The 23,581-nt window shown below is 44.1% G+C and overlaps 1 protein-coding gene across 1 annotated transcript in view; it reads left to right on the plus strand.

The window, feature by feature from the left end:
* Positions 1–1,012: 1,012 nt before the first annotated feature.
* The window catches only part of LOC146172556 (nose resistant to fluoxetine protein 6-like), a 43,259-nt gene continuing 20,690 nt past the window's right edge, over positions 1,013–23,581 (plus strand). The window contains exons 1-8 of the mRNA XM_084585800.1: positions 1,013–1,136; positions 2,363–2,577; positions 6,554–6,665; positions 17,330–17,414; positions 19,577–19,665; positions 19,989–20,168; positions 20,817–20,910; positions 21,527–21,613. Coding sequence (XP_084441926.1) covers positions 1,013–1,136; positions 2,363–2,577; positions 6,554–6,665; positions 17,330–17,414; positions 19,577–19,665; positions 19,989–20,168; positions 20,817–20,910; positions 21,527–21,613 — 986 coding nt within the window. The remainder of the gene's footprint in view (positions 1,137–2,362; positions 2,578–6,553; positions 6,666–17,329; positions 17,415–19,576; positions 19,666–19,988; positions 20,169–20,816; positions 20,911–21,526; positions 21,614–23,581) is intronic.

A 23,581-nucleotide genomic window follows, 5' to 3' on the forward strand; every position in this document is an offset into this window, starting at 1 on the left:
TCACAACCGTTCACTCTTGTTTTTTTTTTTTTTTCGCTTTCTCGTAAGCGCGAAAGTGCGTCATACGAATGCAGAATATTTCAAGCTCCACCAATCTCTACCGCACGTGATGTTTTCCTTCACACCAGGACTTTTGCTGTTTAATGGAGCGCGCCACATATTCGTAGCTACCTGCCCGTTACGCACTTGGTGGTTCAACTTGGACATAAAGATGAAACCAAAAATATAAACGCGGGCTGAATCATAGGTAGTAAAGAAATTACAAGGCCTTCATTTGTGAAAAACAGTCATCTTTTAAACACGTCTTGCACGTTGGTGCCTTTAGCATAGCTCACCTGATGGGGGTAATTGCGGTTCATTTCATGCGGGCTCGCATCGCTCTGGCAGTCATAAGAACCACGGCGATTATCTGGCTGTGAGCTCTCTTGGTGCAGGCGTTCATCTCTAGGTCGCGGACTAAACGATGAGGAATCCAATATTTCAGCTCCTTAAGCTAAAATTGTATGGTCCTCTACTTCTCTTGGTACTTAGGGGCTATGCCCAAATGACGCAACCAAACCCCAGCTCCGAAATCACAGAGAGCGCAGAAACAACTATTACCACTAAGGCTCAAAGCATACGTGCAGTTTTGTCAGCATTAGGAAAGGGTGTAACGTACCGTGAAATTACCGATGTGTGGCCACAGTTCGTCTCCAACATCCCGAGAAGCCTTTCCCACAGCACAGTTATACGGGGTAAGACGGCTGACTCTACTGCTCGTCCCACGGCTGAGGTTACGCGGGATGAAGTTGTGGAGACTTCTTGGAGTTCAACCAGATCTCCTACCTTCAAATCAGCATATCGTGTCACGTCTGTGCCCAATGCAACAGCCGATGTTGCCACCACCAGCCCACCGGAATCGCATCGAAGGTTTCCCATCGAAGAGCCTCCTACAACTCTGGAAAGAAAGGCACCACCGACTGAACCAGCAAAGGTCTCTCTAGACAGTCTTCGGGCCTCGATAAAGCAGTTAATGTTGAATTCGGGCAGTGGATTCACGCGAAAGTTACTACAAGCTGATATATCGACTGACTGCAGTTTCGGCTTATTCAAGTTTGCTCGCGCCATCCAAGAGCTCGAGCCGTGGGCTTTAAGGTGTAAGTCTGGAGAACTTGATTTTCTTGCTTGAATTCGAAGTTTAATCGTGCGTTGGTTGTGACTAGTTTTGTTTGCTGTAGTAATTTAAGAAGCTGATAACCGTATCACAGTCAAACATGTTTTCTAAAATATAAACGCATTACATGAGGGCTCTGCGATTGCCAAAAACTTACAGAACATACCAGTGAAGCAATTTAACCTTTTATTTCAGTTATCCTGTGTTTCTCTGCTGCCTAGCTTAGTGTACAATTTTTAACGGCACGCCGACTACGGATAATTTCTTCAAAGCGTGTCACCTTCTATCATAAAGCTTTCAAGATCAGTGAATCTCTTGTGGACAGACCTGTCCAGTGATAACCTTGTCATTGTGCCGCACTTGCTTTAATTCATGTCTCACGGCTGCAGAACAATTCTCAAAATTTTGGCCATTTCTTCTGGCATGAAGCTCCTGAGAACGACTGAAATATGTCGGCGCAGTAGGGACCTCAAACCCTATCTGACGGTGTCTATTCATTCTTCTCGGGAAAGAAAGTCACAGAAGCACGCACTCAAAAGTCGCACGCACTTTCAGGTCATCAGATTTAGATGATTTCCTTTACCCGGTAACTTTCTCGCGAACTTAAGTTGTAAGTCAAAGGTATAAAGAGAGTTACACGTTGTCGCATATTTTTACCACCCTGCACTCCAAGGCACAGTGTTTGGAGTCTTCGTGTCTTCTACTCTTATTATGTCTAGCATTTTGAGACAAGCGTAATTTTGAAACTGCAATTTTATGATATCTTTGACCCATCGTAAGAATGCACCAAGATAACCATGAAATCTGCATATCCTTCCGTGGGAAGCTTTTATTTTTTTTTCGCTACTAATTTTAAAAGACGCGTCCTGCTAGATTTTCTAAAGCAGACTTAGCTACTCTGATCGAACGCCGGACAAATGCTAAAAGCAAGTAGAATATTTTTGCAGGCAAGTTCGTTCATTGCTATAAAAGGTAAACTGCGCTAATAAAACGTTGTCGTTTTTGTTCCTTCGTCTAGTGTCCCGTTTTATTCGGCCAGTTTACCTTTTATCTGCTAAAAGCAAGATGTTGCTGCGCACCGAAAGTACAGATAATTTTCCTCATTAAGTTTATGAAAATGTCTTACAATATTCTACAGTTGCTTAACGATTAAAAGAAATGCTGGATTGAACTAGGCTTGCATTTTTTTTCGTCCATAATTTCACGCAGTGGTCGATGCGACAGCCAAGTACCCGACAGGTTTGCTGCAGGGGACCCTTGTCGACCTTGGCGCTTACGACGAGTGCTTAGAAACCGTTGTGCTGGACGAGCAAGGCGTCGAGGAAGTGCGCGGACAGTACTGCGATGTCCATGTGTTACCCACTGAAGAGGTGGATGCCATCTCCAAACAGATATTGCTGGCCTCCATATTCTCTTACAAAAGGGTAAGCCCGCGCTTGCCTAATTTCGCCTCAATGGCTCCGCAAAGGCACCCATGCGCTATCCATTCGTGCAAATTCACAAATGTATTGCAGCCGAAATTATTTCTCTACCTCAATCTGCCTTAAACCGCAGTGCCCAGAAGAGTGTTATGCAAGTCAAAAAATATTAAATAACTTATTCTGTCAAGCAGGCTTTTCGAGAACTCGTCCGTCTATTTCCCCGAAAAATAATCGACCGGAAACAGACTCGAGAGAACATTGCTCTCATTTGCATTACTTTTCTAGTTGGAGCGCCGAAAAAAGAGGTCACATTCGATTTTGCGCGCATGCTGAGGCCAGATATAGAAGCGCTTGAATTTCGGTTAGGTTTCGAGTGGCACATATTTATTCGCATACAGTTGTAATCAACGCATCACATGAAATACTACCTAACACCGTTATGAACCTCCCACTTTAGCCGAGCCGTGCGAAGGGCACTGCGTGGTAAAGTGTAGCGTGTTTGACTCGGGGTGCTAGCATCCCTGTCCATGGTTTCGGTTCCGAGACCAAAAGCACTGCCGAATTTCATGCCAACCACGGTGTCATGTTAGCTCTTTCTTCAAGCCTACTGTTCATGAAATTGCAGCCGTGGCCTTTGAGTTATATGGCTGCCGACATACGTTGGGCAATATCTTTGACATATTGACTGATGGTGGCCGGCTGCCGCATGAGTCTCCTAGCGCCTTTATGCTGGTCTCCCTTAGCGTGGTAAAAACATTGGTCTCGAATGTTTTTACCGTGCCTGATATTGCTAAATAGGATATATAAAATACAGGTTAATTACACACTGTGCGCTAATAATGCGTAACTACGCAATCCCGATCAATAAAGCTACCATACCCGCAAAGAAATCAAGCTCCGACCTTTACTGAAGATGGACTTTCGTTTTAATTTTTTTTTTATTCTTTTTTTTTTTCTAAAATGGCGTTGAGATAGAAGCATATTTTTACCGAAGGATCACTTGCTGCTTGCGTGTTCTCTTGGATTGTTAGGCAGCGTTCTGATACCTCGAAATTGAAGAAAACAACCGTCTACTCATTCAAGTGGAGTGAGCGAAGAACCCTTCTCTCGAGTGCCACGCAAACCAACAAGGAGGCGAAAGGTCCCCTCGCTATCTAGACGTATACAAAAACATCTTGGCATATCAAAGATTGGGCTGATATGGGCAGATCTCACCATATATCGCCTCAATTTTCGATACTAAAGCCAAAATGTAAAAATTCTATTCCAATTTCCTGTGCCTTGCAAGATTCCCATGACCACCGACCATATGTCGGTACCATTTCTTTACCATATCGTCCTTTCTGCAAGTGTAATATGAAGGTAGATACAAATAACTACTCAGTTTTCACCGTACATCTTAAAACTGCCATCAATAGTCAAACTGCTTTCAATAGTACTATTAACCCTCTGCGGCTGTTTAATCAGATATCGAAAAATATGCGGGTGCCTTTTGCTTCGCGCTTCTATAGATACGTGGCCGCAGCAGCCGGATTCGATATCAGGTTTTCCGACTTAAGCACGCTGAGAACAGTAACAAGATGTCGCAGGCCCCTCAGCACAAAAAGACCTTGACGGAGAGTGAAATTCAAGGCTTCCTTTAACGGGCATTTTATGCTACAGCACGTGAGAAGAAAATTAACGTTCTCCAAACGCTCGTGCACACAGCGTTGCGTAAACTAGCGCTACTAGAATCCTTGAGCAGTGGTGCTAACTACGTGACGATACTAGCATGCTCATCATGCTCGTCGAGGGTTAAAAATTTCCTGGAGTATATAGTAAACACGCAATCCACCTTACATAATGAGCAGGCTTGGTACAAGACTGCAGCCACTGAAGCTGCGTGTGCATGGCTGTGTAACACGGAGCCAGGCTGCTGCTGCTGCTGCTGCTGAGAATAAGAATTAAAAAGTAATCGTAAGTATTTCTTTATTTTCTCTTGGTAGAAGGAGAGGAGCACCCACCTGAACGCTACTTTGAAGAGCAGCTTAGCGGGGCGGCTGACTCGCACTTGACAGCATTTTACAGCAGACAAGTCATGTTTGCAGAAATGAATAAATAATGAACAGAGAAATAAGTAGATTACAACAAGCGCGAGATTAGTCAGAGAAAACAGATGAAAATATTACTAATACGCACACAATTAGATAGTACCCTGTTTCCTGAAACAATTTTATTCATGTAAAGAATTCGCTGAATAATTTAAAGGAAGAAAGAGAGAGATATTTACCGCCATTCAGTGAGTATTAATTTCATAAGTCAGGAAACCCGAAGCGAAGCATTTGCCATTCGTAGTTAGCCCTCCTTCAACGCGCAAAATAAAAATGGCGTGACGACCCAAAAACCTAGCAAACCGTGTAATGACGCAACCAGGGCGCGGACTCGTCGAGAAAGCACCGCGGTGCTCGTCCGCAGACATGATAGGCAATCTCTTTGCGATAGGTTATGTGCCAGTCATGAGTTGTATGACGTATGTAAAAGACGTATGCAAAAAAAAATTAGACCCCTCTTATCAGTGATGGTATTTTGTTTGCGCTGCTTGTTGCACTTCCATCTGCCTCTCTGTTCTCAGCGAAAGCACCGTCTTTTCTCTCTATGGCACCGAAACTCCGTCCAAACAAGACAAACGATGCCCGGAATATAAAACCATCTCCGTAAGAAACGACGGGACCTGTCGTCACTCAGGAGAGCGTCTTCGCGCTCGGTTCCTGTCGGGCCTCCAGCGCGTGTTCATCACAGACAGGCCCACACTTTTACTGAAACAATTTTAATTTACAACTGCACGCCTAATATTCTCTGTCGTTCATACGTATTCCTTCTTTCCTCTTCCGAACTGTCAGTGCAGTTTGCCGTACTTGAAAATGTTCTGTACATCAACTAAGCAGTTAAAATGCTAATGACGTGCTCGAGAGCTAAGTTGTTGTAGCAGCGAGTTTGACACGAGAATATGATAGTAGACATAACCTGATCTGTCTATGGCAGTTGGGCAAAGCCCAATGTGTAACGAAGTTGCTTCAGTTTATGCGGCGGACGATCGCAGCATCACTTCTCGGCGCCATCAATATCCTGTTTCAGGCACTACAAAACTACGTTAAACTAAATGTTTTTAACGATATTTATATTCTCAGGGCATCAGTAGGTTATGAGATGAACAATGAGCTAATGAATAAATGAATGAAAAAGGTTGGCTGATTTTGTGAAGACCAAGAGTGAGCGATGATGTGGTCCGTCCTTGCGTTCAAACACGAGGCAGGATTGCTTGCTGAAAGGCCAGCTATCGTCAAGCGCCCGATTCGTGTCGGTTTCAGAGCTGGGCAGACCCACAGCAAACGGTGAATGCCGGCTTCAACGTTTTTTTCTTTACATATCGGACACCCTGGACGGGGATATAAGTATCGGAAATGAAACCACGTCCGAGCTGGTGTGACGGCTGGTGTGAGGGCAACCCCGACTCGGATCCTCCTAAGCGCAACCTCCTCTGCACGGGTGAGACCGCGGGGGAAGGATACCGCACATGGAGGGATGAGAGCACGTGTGCGGCGCCGGAGGTGTTCGTTTCTTGATAAAAGGAGGGTAGCGTCATCCAAATCAAGGAAGCGTGGTAATGATGAGTCTTGGGTCATAAGGTATGTCGCTAAATCTGCTTGACTTTAGGGAGGCAGAAGGTCCCGTGGAACCCACTCAACACGTACTGACTGCGTGATGCGCGTAGTAAGCTGGTTAATGTCTTGACATATTTTTGGGCAACCGCTGATACGTCGGAGCAAACGTAACGCTTCAAGTGCGTCAATGCGGATGAGAACTTTGGCCGTAGGGATCATGCAATGTAATGTAATAGAGGCGTTAAGCTTGCACTCACTAATTTATCTGCTTTTGCACTTGCTTTCGCATGTGGTACTTCGGTGACGTTATTCTTCTCTGTACTCCATTTTTCGGTCAGGCACCAAACTTCCAGCAGCACACAAAAAGTGGCGCCTTGCCAGGAATCCGTCTTGGGCTATGCACCATCGATGCCTGTGACGAGAAAGACCTGGCCAGCATCGCCCGCAGCCGTGAGTTAGAGCTCTGCTCTTGGCTGGGAAATGTTAGGCAGCCACACTATTTCAGGAATTAATTCTACTTCAACGTAGGGGTGTGTCGATGTCCTGCTGGGACTTCGAAAAGGCGAAGGAGGTAGAACAGGCTGGACCGTTCTGTTTGGTACAGAAAAGCACCTCTCATCCACATTTATGTGAAATTCCTCATGTCAGCGAATACTAAACAAAACGCGATCAAAAGTCTACACTGCACTCTTAAGGACAGCATTCTTTCGATAGATATGTGGTTCACCAATATTTCTATGTTCCTGTAGACTAAAGAAAAAGAAATGAAACTTTGGTGAAATTGGCCAACTGCTTTTTTAAACAATTGGTGTGAGCCGGTGACTGGGCGGCGGTGGCACAGCTGTGTCGTGCTGAGGCTTTCTGCGCTGTAGAGCGAGGGTTGCCCTTCTGGCACCTACCTTGGAAAAAAGAACTTGATATTGTCTACACCGGCACCGAGCAGCACATGCCCAACGCCGGGGTGTCCTTTACTGGTGTCCCAGCACTGCGAGAAGGTGGGGGCTGAGAAATCACGATTTATGTGTTTCGGTTTGTGACATTACTTTGTCAACCTTTGCTCCCGGAATCTTGTCTCGCCGAGCGCTTTCGTTTCTCATCATCAACATCATCAGCCTGACAATACCCGCTGCAGGGCGAAGGCCTCTTCCTTATTTCTCCAATTACCCCGGTTCTATGCTAGCTGCATCCACTTAACCCCTGCGAACTTCTTAACCTTATCCGCTCACCTAATTTTCTGCTGTCCCCTGCTACGCTTTCCTTCCTTTGGAATCCTGTTTGTTACCCTAAGCGACTATCGGTTTTCCTCTCCTCGTACTACATGTCCTGCCCATGCCAATTTCTTCTTCTTGATTTTCACTAGAACGTCAGTAACTTGAGTTATTTCTCTGTTACCGATGTTACCTCTACCATTTTTCGTTCCATAGCCCTCTGCGTCGTCCTCAACTTAATTAGAACCCTCTTGGTTAGACTCCACGTTTCAGCCCCATAGGTGAGTACAGGTAAGATGCAACTGTTGTATGCTTTCCTCTTGAGCGATACCGATAAACTGGTGGTCATAATCTAAGAGTGCTTTCCAAATGCGCTCCATCCAATTTTTATTCTTCTTGTTATTTCCTTTTCTTGTTCCGGATCTGCGGTTACTACCTCTCCTAAGTAGACATATTCGCAGTTTTTCAGTTGCAGCAATTTGCCTGGGTGATGAAGATGTAAGACGCAATCTTATTCTTCTTGTTATTTCTTTTTCATAGTCCGGATCTGCGGTTACTACCTCTCCTAAGTAGACATGTTCGCAGTTTTTCAGCTGCAGCTATTTGCCTGGGTGATGAAGATGTAAGACCCAATCTTATTCTTCATGTTATTTCCTTTTCATGGTCCGGATCTGCGGTTACTACCTCCATCTCCTAAGTAGACATATTCGCAGTTTTTCAGTTGCAGCTATTTGCCTGGGTGATGAAGATGTAAGAACCAGTCTTATTCTTATTTCCTTTTCATGGTATCGGATCTGCGGTTACTACCACTCCTAATTAGACATATTCGCAGTTTTTCAGTTGCAGCTATTTGCCTGGGTGATGAAGATGTAAGACCCAATCTTATTTTTCCTGTTATTTCCTTTTCATGGTCCGGATCTGCGGTTACTACCTCCCTCTCCTAAGTAGACATATTAGTAGTTTTTAAGTTGCAGCTATTTGCCTGGGCAATGAAGATGTAAGACATGAAGCTAGGAGCAGGATAGCAAGGCCGGAGGGCAATAAAGTTTTGGGACAGTTTTGTAAGCGATAACATCCCTCCTAAGCCGTGCGCAGCGCCGTAGCAATGGCTGAATTTAGTGAAAAGCAAGACCTTTCTTGGCCTTTTTCTTTTGTTTTTAGTTCTTTGTACCATTTTTTTAATGAGAGTGTTCACCACTTCCTTCCCAACTTCTTGATTTACGTTTCTTATCTACCCATCTAAATTGCTTTGTGTTCTTTTTTCTGTGTCGCCTCGATCGCTCGCCTCAGACGGACTTCACCCACGCAAAGGTAAGCGATGGATCAAGCCGTAAAAAGCTGAAATGAGCCGCCGAACTTTAGATTGTTAGACGGGCGCGCTACTTCCTAAGTGCTGCTGCAAAGAATGCTTTCTCTTGAACACTTATAAACTCTCCTTACTGAGTGTTACATAAGCTATCTGCGAACATTTGACGAAATCCAGTGATTTAACTGTCCCAGTAGGACACAGATTGCAGCCGCGTTAAATTTGGCACCGAAACCACTAAACAGTACAAAATCTAGCCCACAGCGCAACCTGCAGCTCTAATGCTCGTCCTCCAGCTTGCATAGCTGACGTCGTTCTGCACCATTTTTTTTTTAATTAAAATTCTATAATTTTACACATGCGGTCGCTTCGAACATCGACGCCACTACAGTGCTCCAAAATAAAGTATTTGTACTTCATTTGCGGTTAATCGCAAATGTTTACGCTGACAGGGCTTGGTTTTCCATAAAAGCTTACACTGAAGCTCAGCTTCTTTCTATGAAGTGCTTTCCTCGAAACGTCCCTTTTTTTACACAAATGTGAGAAAGGCGGGAGTCGCATTTCGAATGGCGCGAATTATTTGGATTTCGGGATAGAGCTAAGTTATAACTGTCTCGAGACACGCGTACGTGGCAAAAGTTACTAGCAACTCAGGTATTGTACTCAGTGACGTAAATGCAGCTGCGCTGATAGCTTTTCAGGTATAACGATTTTTTTTTTTTCAGGTATATCACTTATTTTCAGCCACTCAAGCGGAGACTGTTTTATTCCGGCTCTGTCTGAGTTACGATTCATAGGTGGCCATAAAGCTGTGCTGTATTGAGAAAGTGAAAGAACATAACTATTCACCATTTTGCTTCGGCCCACACAGAACACGCCTGTAGTTTTACTCCTTCTACTATTTCTTGAACTAAGAGCGCTTCACTCATAGGGCAACTTGGTATTGTATACCGACCTTTGCTATTTGATAGAGTGATTGTTCTGATAATGTGAGCTTCACAGGGTCTACTGTGTCTTGCGAGGCATATAGCGTAAAATGTGCATTAATGCATGCAATTTCCAGGTGATAAACACGGATGCCAGCGAGAGGAGGCGGCGCTATCGGTGAGAAGTTTAAGAGAAATAACTGTGAAACATCTAACGAGCGCATACACTGTGCAAAGCGTGCTGTAGGCACGCCAAAACCTTCGGAGCTGAATAGTAGGGTAGTCCTATGGCACTTAAAAAAATTGATTACGCTCGAAATGAAACGTCATTCTTAGATTCACAGAAATGTATTCCACGATCTGCCGGGGTCCGGCTGTGATTTGTTTCGTCCACAAATCATGATCGACATTTCGGGCGGTTCCCACGGTGCAGACAGATTTTAGGCCATTATTTGTACTTCGTTGGCGCCTTGTAGCTGAGGCGTCGTTGCTTTGTGCCACGCTATCGATATGTCTGTTTCTGTGATAACAATCGTGTATTTTAATTGGAGCTACTTCAACTGTGCTATAGGTCACGGTAAAAAAAGAAAGGTGGTCAGACGGCGCTGAAAAGAGCGGTCGGTTGGTGTGACCAACTAGGGGCCGCATTAGTAATGGAGCTTTTCCCTTCTCTCATTTTGATTGTGTTTCATGAGAACGCCTAGTAGATCCAATTGATTCTACCCGCTTTTTTGGAAACGCTTTGTAACTGTCGCAGGGGCGTATTGGCGTTCCCCGCAAACTGCAGCAACGGAAGTGCCGGGTGTGTCACTGAAAAATAAAGCACAGCCTTACGTTTTGTTTGAGCATGAAGCACAGTACGGAAACTGAAATGCGCTAATAATAAAAAAAGTTTTCTGGAATAAAATTACTTACTGTAAAAAGCGTAATACATCGGTGGCGTCCATCGCGCCATCTTTGCTATGTTGAATAAGTTAAGTTGAAAAATCGCCGCGGCGTAATTTCGTAAAAAGAGTTTAAAGCGTCTTAAAAGGAAATTATTGCGGTGAGCTGTCTCTGAAGGCAAGCTGAAGGTAACATACACTCACTGCAGACATGAATTGGTTACGGTGAAGCTAATTGAAAAGTGTAACCGTTGTCATACCCTCTTATCATGACTGTGTTCGCGGCTCTGGTTTTGCTGCTATTAAAAATTAAAAGAACATCCTATTATGCAACCTAAAGGGGAACATACCCCAGGAAATATGGTCGTAGTTTAACTGAATGTTGTGAATTTGAACATAAAATTTGTACCTACGGGAATCGAACACATGTCTTACAACCAGGTAATCAGTGTTAATCCATTGCGCCACAGGAGCATTTTTTTTTCCTGCATGGTATTTATTACACTTGTTTACAAAGAGAAGAGGGCTATTTACATTATTTACAAAGTAATCAGCCTGTAGCCAAACAAATTCAATTGAAATATACAACACCACACAACTAAAATACGTCATAAGACAGCACTAAACAGTCGCTCAGAAAACACATCAATACAAGACACCAGTATTAATATACAACAGCACATAACTAAAGCATGCTTTAACATAACTACACTACAACGGCGGTAAAGAAAAACAACACATCAATAATGGGAGCCAGTCAGGTTTATAGTCACTATTTTCATATGTGCCACTCAGCTCGTGCACCGTCTGGCTGAAATCAGTACTAGGGGAAACTAGAGGCTCAGCAATCCGGTCCATCATCCGCGTTTTCCACAGGCTGTGCAGCTCAAGGAGCAAAATTATGTCAAATGTTTCATGGTCATGTTTGGTGGTGTTAGATTTTGGCTTGCGCTTGGATATCGCACCGTTGCCGCCAGTTGTTAGACTTTGGCTTGCGAATGGGTATTCAACCGCTGCCACCATTTGTTACATTCGGGTCGCGGCCCCTTCGGTAGCGTTGGCGGCTCCATGGCTCGGCGGACGGCATCAGCGGTCACAGCAAAGACGAGGCTTCTAACAAAACAAACGTCTAATACAACATCATGAAGGAATGATCAGAGAAGCTGACCCGGAGAGAAAACTGACACGCTCACACAGCTGGTGTCTGGCGTCGTCTCTGCGACGCCTCCCAAGTAGTCTCTCTCGCAGCGCAGTCTGCCGCTGAGATGACTCAATCGTTGATGGTGCGACAGAAATCTCCTCCACCTCCGGCAGACGGGCGAGGGCGACGCTCTCTCTCCCTCGAGCGCCGGGCTTGGCCAGCGTTTGCACACACACGCACGCATACACATTCGGCGTGTGGCACGGATACGTCGAGGCACGCTCGCGGGAGGAAACGTTGGGCGGCCGGTCGGCCGGTGCTGAAATGGCCGAAATGCTTGCTGCTGTTCCTGTTGCTGCGCTGTGGCCGCGTCAGCTGTCGCATTTGTCGATGGCGAAACGTAACAGTGGCCATTAGGTACCGCACACTGTGAGCATTGAATACAAAGTCTTTCTTCAGTGTCCTTTGTAGAACGTCCCAAAATATTATCGCATCTTTTCAGGCAATAAAACAGTGTTCCATGGTTTCAGGTGTGTCACAATGCCGACAATTAACAAACAAATTTTTTTTTTTTGGTGAAGCCACACTTTCACTCGTAGAACGTCCGGCATGAAGCTTGCAAAAAACATTTTAGTACGCGGCGAAATCACCAATATAAGTTCTCTTCTCCACTCATCATGCCCCATACAATTTGAATTGAGAGAACGATATAATGGAGGCGGGAACAGCATAGATATCAGTTGTTAGTATACATTTTTCCTTGAAACAGAGAATAAGAAAAGCGAAGTGCCAGAAAACGCACTGAGTCATAAACTTACTTCATAAAACCAAATAATAATGATTGATCGGTAAATTTGGAGAAGACCACTAAGTTGGGAAAAAGGTTCACAAAGTTAGTTTGCAGGAATGCTCTGAAAATTCGATGGGTGCTATTACGGAAGAAGAAGAAACGAGAAACTAGCTGTCTGACATAGAGATGTGTTAAACCTAGACCGCCAGCAGAAAAAAAGGCCTGAATAGGTTATCGAGCCGCATCGGCTCAAAACTGGAGGACCATATGAATGCGGCAAACGTTCGGTGAAATCTTTGGATGTAGTGCCTCACGCAATAAGTATTTGCAAAACACAATAACTTTATTTTGTCGCCAGAAACACCTTGCAAGCCTGCGCTCGACCAAAAATTGATAGACGGTGTGGAACAAAAGTCTGAGCGTAGCTTTGAAGAGCCGGGACCCGCTCTCTCCAGTAGTGTCCACTAGACTTGAATGCATGAAGGGGAACTGCTAGGTATTTAGGGGGGACACGGGACCATTCAATTCCAGCATAATGAGTCGGCATTGATTCCTATGAACCGAACCACAGACCCGAACGTTTAGAGCTATTCACTTGAGCGCCAGAGACCATGCCAAACTGCTCAATAGTGGTTATATTATTGTCGATACTGGATTTACCAATGCAGAAGAATGCCAAATCATCGATAGGCGAGTAGCGACGGGCAGTGCGGTCTTTAAATACGCTCTTATTAGTTTTGATTCAACGTACTAAAGATGGGGCGACGGATGCAACTGGCGTGATCAGAGGATTACTGCAAGCAATTTTATTCCAGCAAATTATTTTATTGCGTATGCATTTTAGTTTATGCTCTGTAATGTATACTAAAAATATATACCTTTATTGACTTTCTTTTTGTTGTTTTTTATTTTTTAGTGACACCACCCGGTACTTCCGTTGCTGCAGTTTTCGGGGAATGGCAATAGGCGTCGCAGGGACTTTTTTTATCGCGCGGACAAAATCCTGCTTTATTATTAAGAAAAAGCTGCATGGGTGACGGTCTAATTGATACTGCTTGCGGCTCTCCACTCGACCTTTCTCTTCCTATAAACGTAAAATTTGGATTAGAGAAACATGGTTTATATTGTTACGGGCGACGAAGAAGAAGCGGGCACTGGCGTGGGCAGGAGCGCTCGCGTTAGGTCAGCCATCTTTCATTAAACGTCACCTACCATCGCGATTGGTCATGTTCCGTCTCCTTTTTTCATCGGCGTGCCGCCCCGTAACAATATAATTGTATTTATCGAAATCATTGAGATGAGCTCCCTCTAATATGCATCTCGTAAAGCTTGGAACGTACGCAACTTATAAGCTTCACTCCAGCTCTCCGTCGCCTCATGTTGGCAAACGTTGAGTAATATAATACACGATTTCTGAAATTTATACTTGTTGTTATGCCCAAAGGAAGCTCTGTAACTGCTTGTCTCCTGTTTTTATTAAAGAAAATCAACTGCAAAACAATATAACCAGGTCGACGAGATCTCTTATGGGAACCGGCATCCGTCTACATTTGAATATTTAGAAGCTGGAAACCAACATAAGAAACACACAAACAAAACAAGTGCTGTTGTAATATGTTGTAAAGTTTTAGCCGTATCAAAGATCAGGGAGTATACGCTTTCAAGAAGCTGCTGCTCATCCTTTCGGTTTTGCGGAACTAAGCACTGGTGGACATTTGAAGCCTTGAAGAAACCGCAGGAGATGGGTCTTCGTTCGATCACTGGATCATGAGCTTTTTGAACCATGGTCCCCTTTGAGGTTTCACGCTTCAACTGCAAGAACAGTACCTTTAGAAGCTTAACCGAGTTACGTATTTTTTGGCTCCCAGATCGTTTTCTTGTGAATTGGAGCACCTTCAATGCAAGATATTAATTTAGCTCATGGAGATGTACTGCAGGGATTACAAGCATTTCTCCTGTGGTGAGGTTTTGGGCATAAGATTCGACAACGCATTTTTTTAAATGCTTGCGCTGGTGTAATCACGGGCAAAAAGATAGGTTCTACGAGTATCGGCGCTTCCCTAATATTTCTGCCAGATTCCGTCTTCGGGAGCGCTTCGGAAGTGTTGTCCATATTTCAGCGGCTTGCAGTGCGCTGTTATACTAGTTATAGCATTAGTTTTGCATTTCGTGCGGTAAAAAATGCAGATATTTGAGATAGCGGATCAAACCGTGTCGCCGCAGTTGCAGTCGACGGGAACGCACGAGACCGATGGTCTCGCTCTACGCCAGAATTCAGCTGAGGGCAGTACCGAAGTCAAGTACTGTGGCCGGCGGCACAATATCAAAGAAGAGGTCTTAATAGAATGGAGGAGAATGAGTGTCCAATGCCAGATTTCCCGACGCACTATAGACCCCAGGCGTGTTCGACTCAAGCAGACGACGCGTTTCTTTTCGGCCGGAAACAAAATAACTTGCGCAGAAAGCGGCATGGCATGACAACATTACATGGCAAGAAATAGATATTTAAATAACTATGACATTAATTTATCAAGGCTGCGAAGTTTGAATACTGATTGAGGTCACAAAGCTTCAATGGGTGTTCCACTGCTCCATGGGAACGCCGACAAAATAAGCGAAAAGGAAGACCCCCTGTGCACGCGCGTCCCATTTTGACCCTGGTCTCTTTCGATCAGAGTAAGCAGCCGCTCTCTTACCACAACGCCAGCTCGTCGATACGCTCTCGCTACATCTCCTTCAACACAAGAAGCTTCCCTCTAGGGTGTAAGGGATTTTCAAACTGTCTATTTAGTTATAACAACACTGTCTTTGGCTCAGAACTGTTGATGGTGGTATGCTTCAGAATACGGCTAACGCGCGGTAACTCAGGATGGATTATTCAATTGTTATTTTTCTACCTACTGCAATTATAGGCCCCTCCTATAGCGAGAGGTTGGTATAGGCCCCACCACTAAAGGGTCTTACATTTCCGAAAATGCAATATCGTCGCCACTGCAGTGCAAACAACAGTAGAAGCTGCGCAGCCACAAAAGAGCACTAAGCGACCACTCGCCACACAGCCCCGTGCCTGTCCTGTGCACTTTGCCCGCTGGCCCATCAGGGCGCTGTAGTCGGGTACAACTCGGGAGAAAAGCAGCACATTGCCGCTCAAAGGAGTGCCTTCGGCCAGTGGCGTCTGCCCACTTTAATCACGTCTCGGTTAATCACATTAGCTGTAGACCTTTTATCTACTACGCCCTGCTTTGTCATGCTAGCATCTCAGAGCGGATTATCCACACCAGGAGAGCCGGTCGCCGCAATTTGCTGTAGATTGGGGTAAGGGGGGGGGGAATGGGGGGGAGGAGGTGTTTTTGAAGGGAAAGCCCGCTTTTGCTTAAGTTGCATGCGACTGTAGTACGTGTCACATCCTGACAGGAAACCTGCCTGGCTATTCTGTTTCGATACTCTGCGTTGCCAGCATTGTATGCTGCGCTTTTGTGCAGACTTCTTGTGGAACTTGAGTGCCTTGGGGTTACGAGAGGTTTCTGTCACACAAACGTAGGGTATCGATTCACCGTACTAAATTTCATCTCAGAAAAACAAAATAAAAATCGAAATGGCTGAGTGGTTGCACATGGTGGGGAAGGAAGCTGCTATACTTCAGCATACGTTGCTGGAATCACTCTCGAATTCTGCAGAAAGTCTAATTCGATTCTCGTCTCTACCATAACTACAATATTTTTCTAAATAGGATGTCGCTAGCTTTGGCATGTGTGTCAGTTTCAACGTCCGTGTAAGTTCGAGATAATGTTCAACTGAGTTAACGGTTACCTCAAACTCATAGCGAAATGACATTGAGACTGAATTGACGTCGCAGTAATTTTTGGTGCTCGCCTCTCAACACCGCCACCACTGGGTTACGTTGCTAAATGGGAATATAAAACTTGCGTTTTATTAACGTCTATGTAATTTATTTTTCACTTTGCGTATGCGTCAGCATTTCAATGCATTTGAACGCTAGCCAAACTTTTTCTAGATATGCATTTTTTATTCTAGGCATCTTCAAGAAACTTGATATCCTTAAAATACTTTTTTCCTCTTTCATCTGGTTAACCAACCCTTATTACCCCCCAAAGCGATGATTGTGTGCATGCTTCATTTTAGTGCTTTCGTCGTCAGTGTTTAAAGGCTCAGTTATCAAATTTCGTGGCCAATACTGTTTTCGTTCATCACGCTTCTGTTTGCTGGGTCACGTACGGTATGCCAGCTACATGTTTTTGCACATTTTCTATACTGTCAGTCTTGAAACAGTAAGTAATAACCTTGGCGCTGGTATCCTCACACTAACTTTAAAACCTACGAAGTCGTATTGAGCGACAGTTTTTGAAAAATCCCGCATGGATTGCCCGTTTCCGGAACTAAACCCAGTTCAGTTCAATTTTAGCGCCTCTCTAGGCTTGCCATTTTAAAAGATATCTCCATGGTGTTATAGCCAGCGCTGTCATGGCATGTAAGCACGAACGACTCTTGCGTCTGGCTGCTAATGAGAAAACAATTATTTGACTTCAGCGTGTCCACGCCACCTATGTCGATCTGATTGCTGTTGGCTGGGAAATGGGAGAACATTGCTGCTGCAGGATAATTCCTTCGCCTCACGGAAAGGCAGCATTCAGGAGATATATTTTCGTTTTCGTTAGGGACGCGTTCGAAAAACCAGTTAAGCGACTTGCCAGTGTCCACTATGGGTTTTGTGTAATTGCCGGAGCTTAACGTAGGTACATTGACTTCAAGAATGGCATATCGTTCAAATCAATACCATTCATTAGCAAAGCTTCAGTTTGGTTTTATGCTCAGCTTTACTTTTGTCTTTCCACGCGCAGTGGTGGGAACTGTCGTGAATGTTACAGTCAAGGACTGTGTTACCGGTGTGCAGAAGGGATTAAGCCGCACCCAGGCATCAATTATGTGAGTACATTATTATTTTCATAAATTACCTTCAAGGCGAATTGTAATTATCTGATACTTTATACTACCCAGTTGTAAAAATTTATACAACCTACGACACACTAGTGCCTAGTTCTCTCGTGGCGTTCCACTTTTCTGTAGGTGTGCAGTTTTTCTTCTGGAACTACAGAAACTGATGTTGTCACAAGCTCAAGGTAAAAAACCACACAAAAAGTTTCACCTGGCCACAAAAACTTTTTTTGTAGTTCTTTAGCCAAGTTGGTTCTTAAGGTTTCTTGGCCGATAAATTCATTCCTCACAATACTTCCCTCTAATCTGTTTAGGGAAACATTTTTCGCTCAGAAAAGCTGACTACGTAGGCTCTCAAACTCACCATAATTGCACATTTGTAAGTTTCATCGGCATTACGTATACAAGAGATGAGGAAGGAAATCTGATTTCTGATCTGCCATCAGTAAAAGCCGCATCCTCTCTGGCTGCGCCTTCATCTTCTTTCATTTCGGTCTTGACGATGCTACAGCGACGCAAATAATCAATATGATGGCGATAATTACACTTATCTGCGTATAAGGACGGATAATTGCTGGGTGGAAGATGCAGGGACAAACAAAGGAGCCATTAGTCCATGCTCATAAGGTGCACCAAGTACCTCACAAATGATCAATTATTTTTCGACTTTGTAAAGCCAGACAGGGATATTTCGCGCCACTCTAATTTTGCAAAGTCAGACATTCCCATTCCACTCCAGACAAAACAAAAAACAAGAGTATCGATCAGGGAAATCAATGTAAAAATGAAACACCTGGCGTTAAAAAGGAATATATAACTAAAAGTGCGCAATAAAATAGTTGTAAAACAAGAAACCTGCTCCTCGTGTCTGTTAAATGGAGAGGAAAAACCAACCCCAAGGCCGAAAACAGCCTAAGGTCGTAAACTGGCTCAAGGTAATCCGATATAACTGATTAAAATTGCAGAGGTGCCATTTCATAGCTAAACACAGTCAATGAAAATTCCTTTAAAAGATAACAAGGAGAAAATAAACCAAAGAAATTAATTTTTAATGAAGCGTACTTGGCTGAGTAAACTACAAGTAAAAAAATGTAGTACAGCACGTTCGAAAGAAAAAGCAACGAGGGATATAACAAACATTTTTCAACTTATCAAAGAAATACTACAGTCAAACGATTGCCTGTGGCACAGTGGTAAACAGAAGAAACTTTCTTATCGCGGTGACACAGGCTACCGTTAGACTTCATTTTTCTGTTTAAGCGATGTGATGTTTGTTTACTTGCCTTTTGATTGTTGCGCGGCGTAACTCCACAGAGCGCCTTGTTAACACGCTGGATCCTTAAAATATACGATTTCAAGCATCTTTCCGGGTATATATTTTAAGTGGTTTGATGCGGCAACCTGTAAATTACCCCCCCCCCCCCCTCTGAAAAGTTGCCACTCTGCAACCACGCGGGATACATATACATATGCAAGTATTTTTTATTATCCATATGGTAACGTAAATGTTTGAGAGAGGGCGTGTATGTATGGGCAATTATTAATAAATCCCTTTACTTTCATCGGATTCTCCTACTACAAGCACCGCTCTGATGTCCGTCGCCCTAGGTGCGCTGTGCCACTGCGCATGTGTGCCTCTTGTCAGGCGGCGCGTTGTCAGTGACTGCCACAGACAGAGCGTGCCACATTACTGAGCTCTCGCCATGCTTTCACCTCCCCTCCTTTCGCGGTAAACATCCTCTGGATCGTTCCCGCGGTAACCGCCTTAAAGTTAAGCAGTGCTACTCCCTGCCATGCCCTGTTTCCACTACAGTTCTCCCCCCTCACCTGTGACACCTTTCTGGGTGGTTGCGTCGTAACCTTATCACATCGGTCCAACATTATCGCCCTCTCCTTACTTTACTGTCCCCCAGATTTCTCCTAACTGCCCCCCCTCCCTGAAACTACTAAAAATATATCCGTTCGCATGTGCGTTCTACAACTACGTAAAATCCAGCCAGGCCCTTCTAACTTGTCACTGTGAAGACACAGGCACGTTTGAGGAACTGCCAAAAAGACTAGTGCTAGGCGACCTCACTTTTCGTTTCATTGATGTCTCCCAGAAAGTCTTCCTTAGCATCCCCATTGTTTGTGCGATTTGACCGCTCTTTCAGAGCTTTTTTGGCGGTCCTGGTGACTGTCATCCTGGCAGCAACTGCATTCGAGGTCTTCACTAAAAGCTGGGACAAGCATCGCAAAACAGGTTAGATACAAGGGTACTTTTCTAATCTTTCGATTGTTGGGGTAATTTCTTTAAACGCATATTGTTTCCTTAATCTATTAGAGGCTCTGAAGATGTAGCCAAAAAAGGCAATAGGCCAAGTTTTCCCCCAAGGAAAATATATAGTGCATGCACATTTATGGCAACAATATCAATACCACAAATGAAATACTAACAGAACGTAATTATCGTTAGCGAAGAGGTTTCATTCACAGGGGCCATAGTTACTCGGAGATGATCATTGCTGTGCATCAATATCCCAAAAGCACCAAAAGCATGTATTTTTCTTTCTTTTCTATCTTTAGCGGTTTTCTACCAATGCATCGTGGCATTCTCAGCCTGGGCAAACACCAAACTAATTTTTGCAACGAATAAAAACAAGAATTCGGAAACTTCCTCCTACAGGTTTATGCACGGTCTTCGTTTTTTGAGCATGTTCTGGATTTGCCTCGGACATTCCTACATTTTAACTTCCGAAAACCATAGTAAGTCACCTAATACATTTTTGCCTGCTCTCTGTGCTGAAGAGAAATGAAAAAACATTTCCGATAAAGTTAACAGTCAGGATGTTAAAATTCGAGAAATCACATTTCGCTATCTCCTGAATAAAGTAGTTAGTAAACAAACGCTAGCTGTTTTTTTTTTTCATGCGATTTTTTGCTAGTTTTATATGTGACGCATTAATCCAGCTTCATCAGTGCACTGATGCCAATGCGTTCCAAATCATGCGCCTCAGCTTGATGTAACAAGGGTGCAACAGCACGTGGCCAACGGAACAAAGTAATATCTGATAATTACCAGTACAGCTGATGTCAAACTCCACTATTATTGGTAACACCAATGAGAGTGTACACCAGCAGTGATAGAACTGCTCATCACATTATAGACAACGTGGATGTAAACAGTGCGGCATACTGCAGATATAGGGACTGGAGCCAGCCTGCGCTGTTTTATGCACTTTTATCATTAAAGAACGTAAGAGGTTTATCTGTTTAGACTGCTGCAAAATGGTTATTATCTGCTTGAAAATGTAACACCTTTTAGATGTTATGAAAAGGTGAGCGTTATTGAATGCGTTACTAATAAAACGGTAAAATGCCCTATAAAAAAAAAGTGATGTTCTTGTTTTTCAGCGAGAGTCTATAACGCTTTCCTTTTATTTGAGCAATGGGATGCCGTTCTTATAACGGCAGGATACCTCTGCGTGGACACCTTTTTCTTCTTAAGGTGAGCTAAGAACTTCTACAATCCGATAAAAAAAAAGGCTCCGTGTAGTCGTCCCTCTGGAACGCTAGCAAGATGCGAAGCGGCGGGAAATCTTAGCGGCCGCGGTCACAGACAGAGCATGCCGAACTTAAGCGAACGCTTTTATTTCAGTTTAATAGCATCAATACTACAGAGCCAGGTTACACGTGAACTATTCCACGCATATTAACCTAGGCAATGGTTACGGTTACTGACAGCAAGAAAATACTATCTGGGCCTTGACTAGGCCTTCGCTATGAAGGAGCGCCAGGAGCAGGGCGGAGTTTTCATTCAGTTGCACAGTAGAAATATTTCACTTCACAAGAAATAATATAATTTTTAAGATAAAGGGAGATTTGGGTACCTTTGCAGTCGACGATGGAGCAAAATTGTAGCTTATTCTCATTGTAATTTTCACCTTCTTTAGGGATGTTAGGGCGTATCAAAGCAGTGACTAGAGGTTGGGCGGGATTACGCTGTTACATATTCATCTAACGAGTACATTCGCCCGTTATATTACGGAGAATTTCGCGCCCATGTGTATGATCTATTAACCAAGCCAAAAGGGCAACAATTAATCTAACCTGATTTCTTTCAGCGGGTATCTTCTCTACGATGGGCTGAACAAGCAAAACAAGAACCGAGCTGTCGTAGCCGTTATTGCACTCCTCAGACGATTTATTAGGTAAGCTCAAATCATATCAGGGCCTATGTGGTCTAGAAAACTCCTTTTTTAGTGCGCTGCATAAAAAGATTGCCTGGCGTAAAAATGTACGCCAGAAGCCTTTATAGCTACGAGGTATCGGATCTTTCGTTGGGGTTGGTATAGCGTTTCGGCGTCATTTTAACTGCAAAGTGATGCATGCTTTCCCCTCTCCATAAACTGCCTTCATTTTTCCGGTCCTGCCACGTTGTGCCAGTAGTTGCGGAGCTCAGCTGTTCAACCCAAGAAGGCGGGATGCAATCTCGGCCACGGTGGCTCCTTTTTGATAGAGGCAAAAGGCAACGGGCCCATATACCGTGCGATGGCAGTGTACATTAAAGAACGATGGGTGTCGGAATTATACACAGCCCTCCACTACGGCGTTCGTCTAAGCCTGAGGCGTTTTCTTAGATTAAACCTTGATATTGCGTTTGTGAGGGCCGAGACTCAAGTACGCCTACGCGGATCACCAAATGTACCCTGAGAAAGGCGTGGGTAGAGACGCCCAGGAAGCAGGCATCACACATCGCTAGAGGGACATAGACTCCCTGTACGCGGGGAAAGCCTTTATTCTATTATTTCCCTTTTTGAGTACTTAGCATTAGCAAAACAATTTGAGCATTGTCAATTCAGCTGTGCTCAGGGTTTAGGTTTACACCGTTTGAGTTTACACGAATCCAGTTTAGACGGTATTTTGTGAGAACAGCGCACTCGATAACTCGAGGCATTGTCTGCGGTTCTTTTCGCCAGCACATCGTCTTATATTTTAAATTTATCTCAAACTTTAGTCTATGAAAAGACTGCTGAATTAGAGTCCTTCCTGAAATGAAAAAAAAAAAAAAATACAACGCATGGTATATATATATATATTTTTTTTTTGCATGTCTAGTTCACATATATTACGGCGAGCCACCCATCATAAATATATCTATCTACAAACATCCGAACACACAGTTTATCATCAGACAGCCTTGAAGACATTGACAAGATAAGGGCATTGTACTGCTCGCATTTACCGCCCTTGACAATGTTTCATGAGGAACTTCCGGTGTGCGAAGCATACTGTATTTTCAGCTCTGTTTCCACTTGGTTTCTTTGAGAGCTTCCTAACTTAGATATAAATCACTACACAGAAATAGCTTCGAAAGAAGAAGAGGTAGAAGCAGCGCACGAGATAAACACAGGTTGCCTGTTCGACTATTAGAGGCGCTATGCGGCCTTTCTTTCCGTTAAAGTCAAATTTACTACATTTTATTCTATAAATCAAATTTCTAATACGTACTCAGGGGTTTTTTTTTCAGGTACTGTCTGTTGGCTATCTTGGAAACAAATCAAGAAAGGAAGCTGCCAGAAAGAAGCAGAATTAGTTTGGTTTGGTTTTTGGGTTTAACGCCCAAAGCGACTCAGGCTATGAGAGACACCGTAGTTGCGGACCTCGGAAATTTCGACCACCTGGATTCTTTAACGTGCACTGACACGCACAGCACATGGGCGCCTAGCTTTTCGTCTCTATCGAAAAGCGGCTGACGAGGCTGGGGCTCAATCCCGCGTCCTTGGGTACAGTAGTCGAGCGCCCTAACCACTGCGCCCCATCCTGGGGGGGGGGGGGGGGGGGGGGGAAGAAAAGTTGCGCTCGTTGTTATAGACTTTACCAGAAATGGCACATACTCAAACTCGGGGTCGGTCAAGGTTTTCCAGATATCTCAAAATAACAGCTTGAGGGGCTAGTTGGTGCTGCATAATACCCAGAAATGTGTTGTGCCTCTTTGCTTGTGTTTGTGTTTGTTGTGCCACATTTCTGGGTTTTCCAGATAGTCACGGTCTCAATCAAGTGATGGAAGCAACGTTCACAAACACCAGAGTCTTGCTTGTTCATATGATGCTGTGCACTAGGGCAAGTGGGATCCAAAGCCTTGGGCCTCTGTTGCAGAGCAGACACGGCGGTCATCT

The sequence above is a fragment of the Amblyomma maculatum genome, unplaced genomic scaffold (assembly GCF_055883805.1).
Source record: "Amblyomma maculatum isolate TAMU_Amacu unplaced genomic scaffold, ASM5588380v1 scaffold_13, whole genome shotgun sequence".
Lineage (NCBI taxonomy): Eukaryota > Metazoa > Arthropoda > Arachnida > Ixodida > Ixodidae > Amblyomma > Amblyomma maculatum.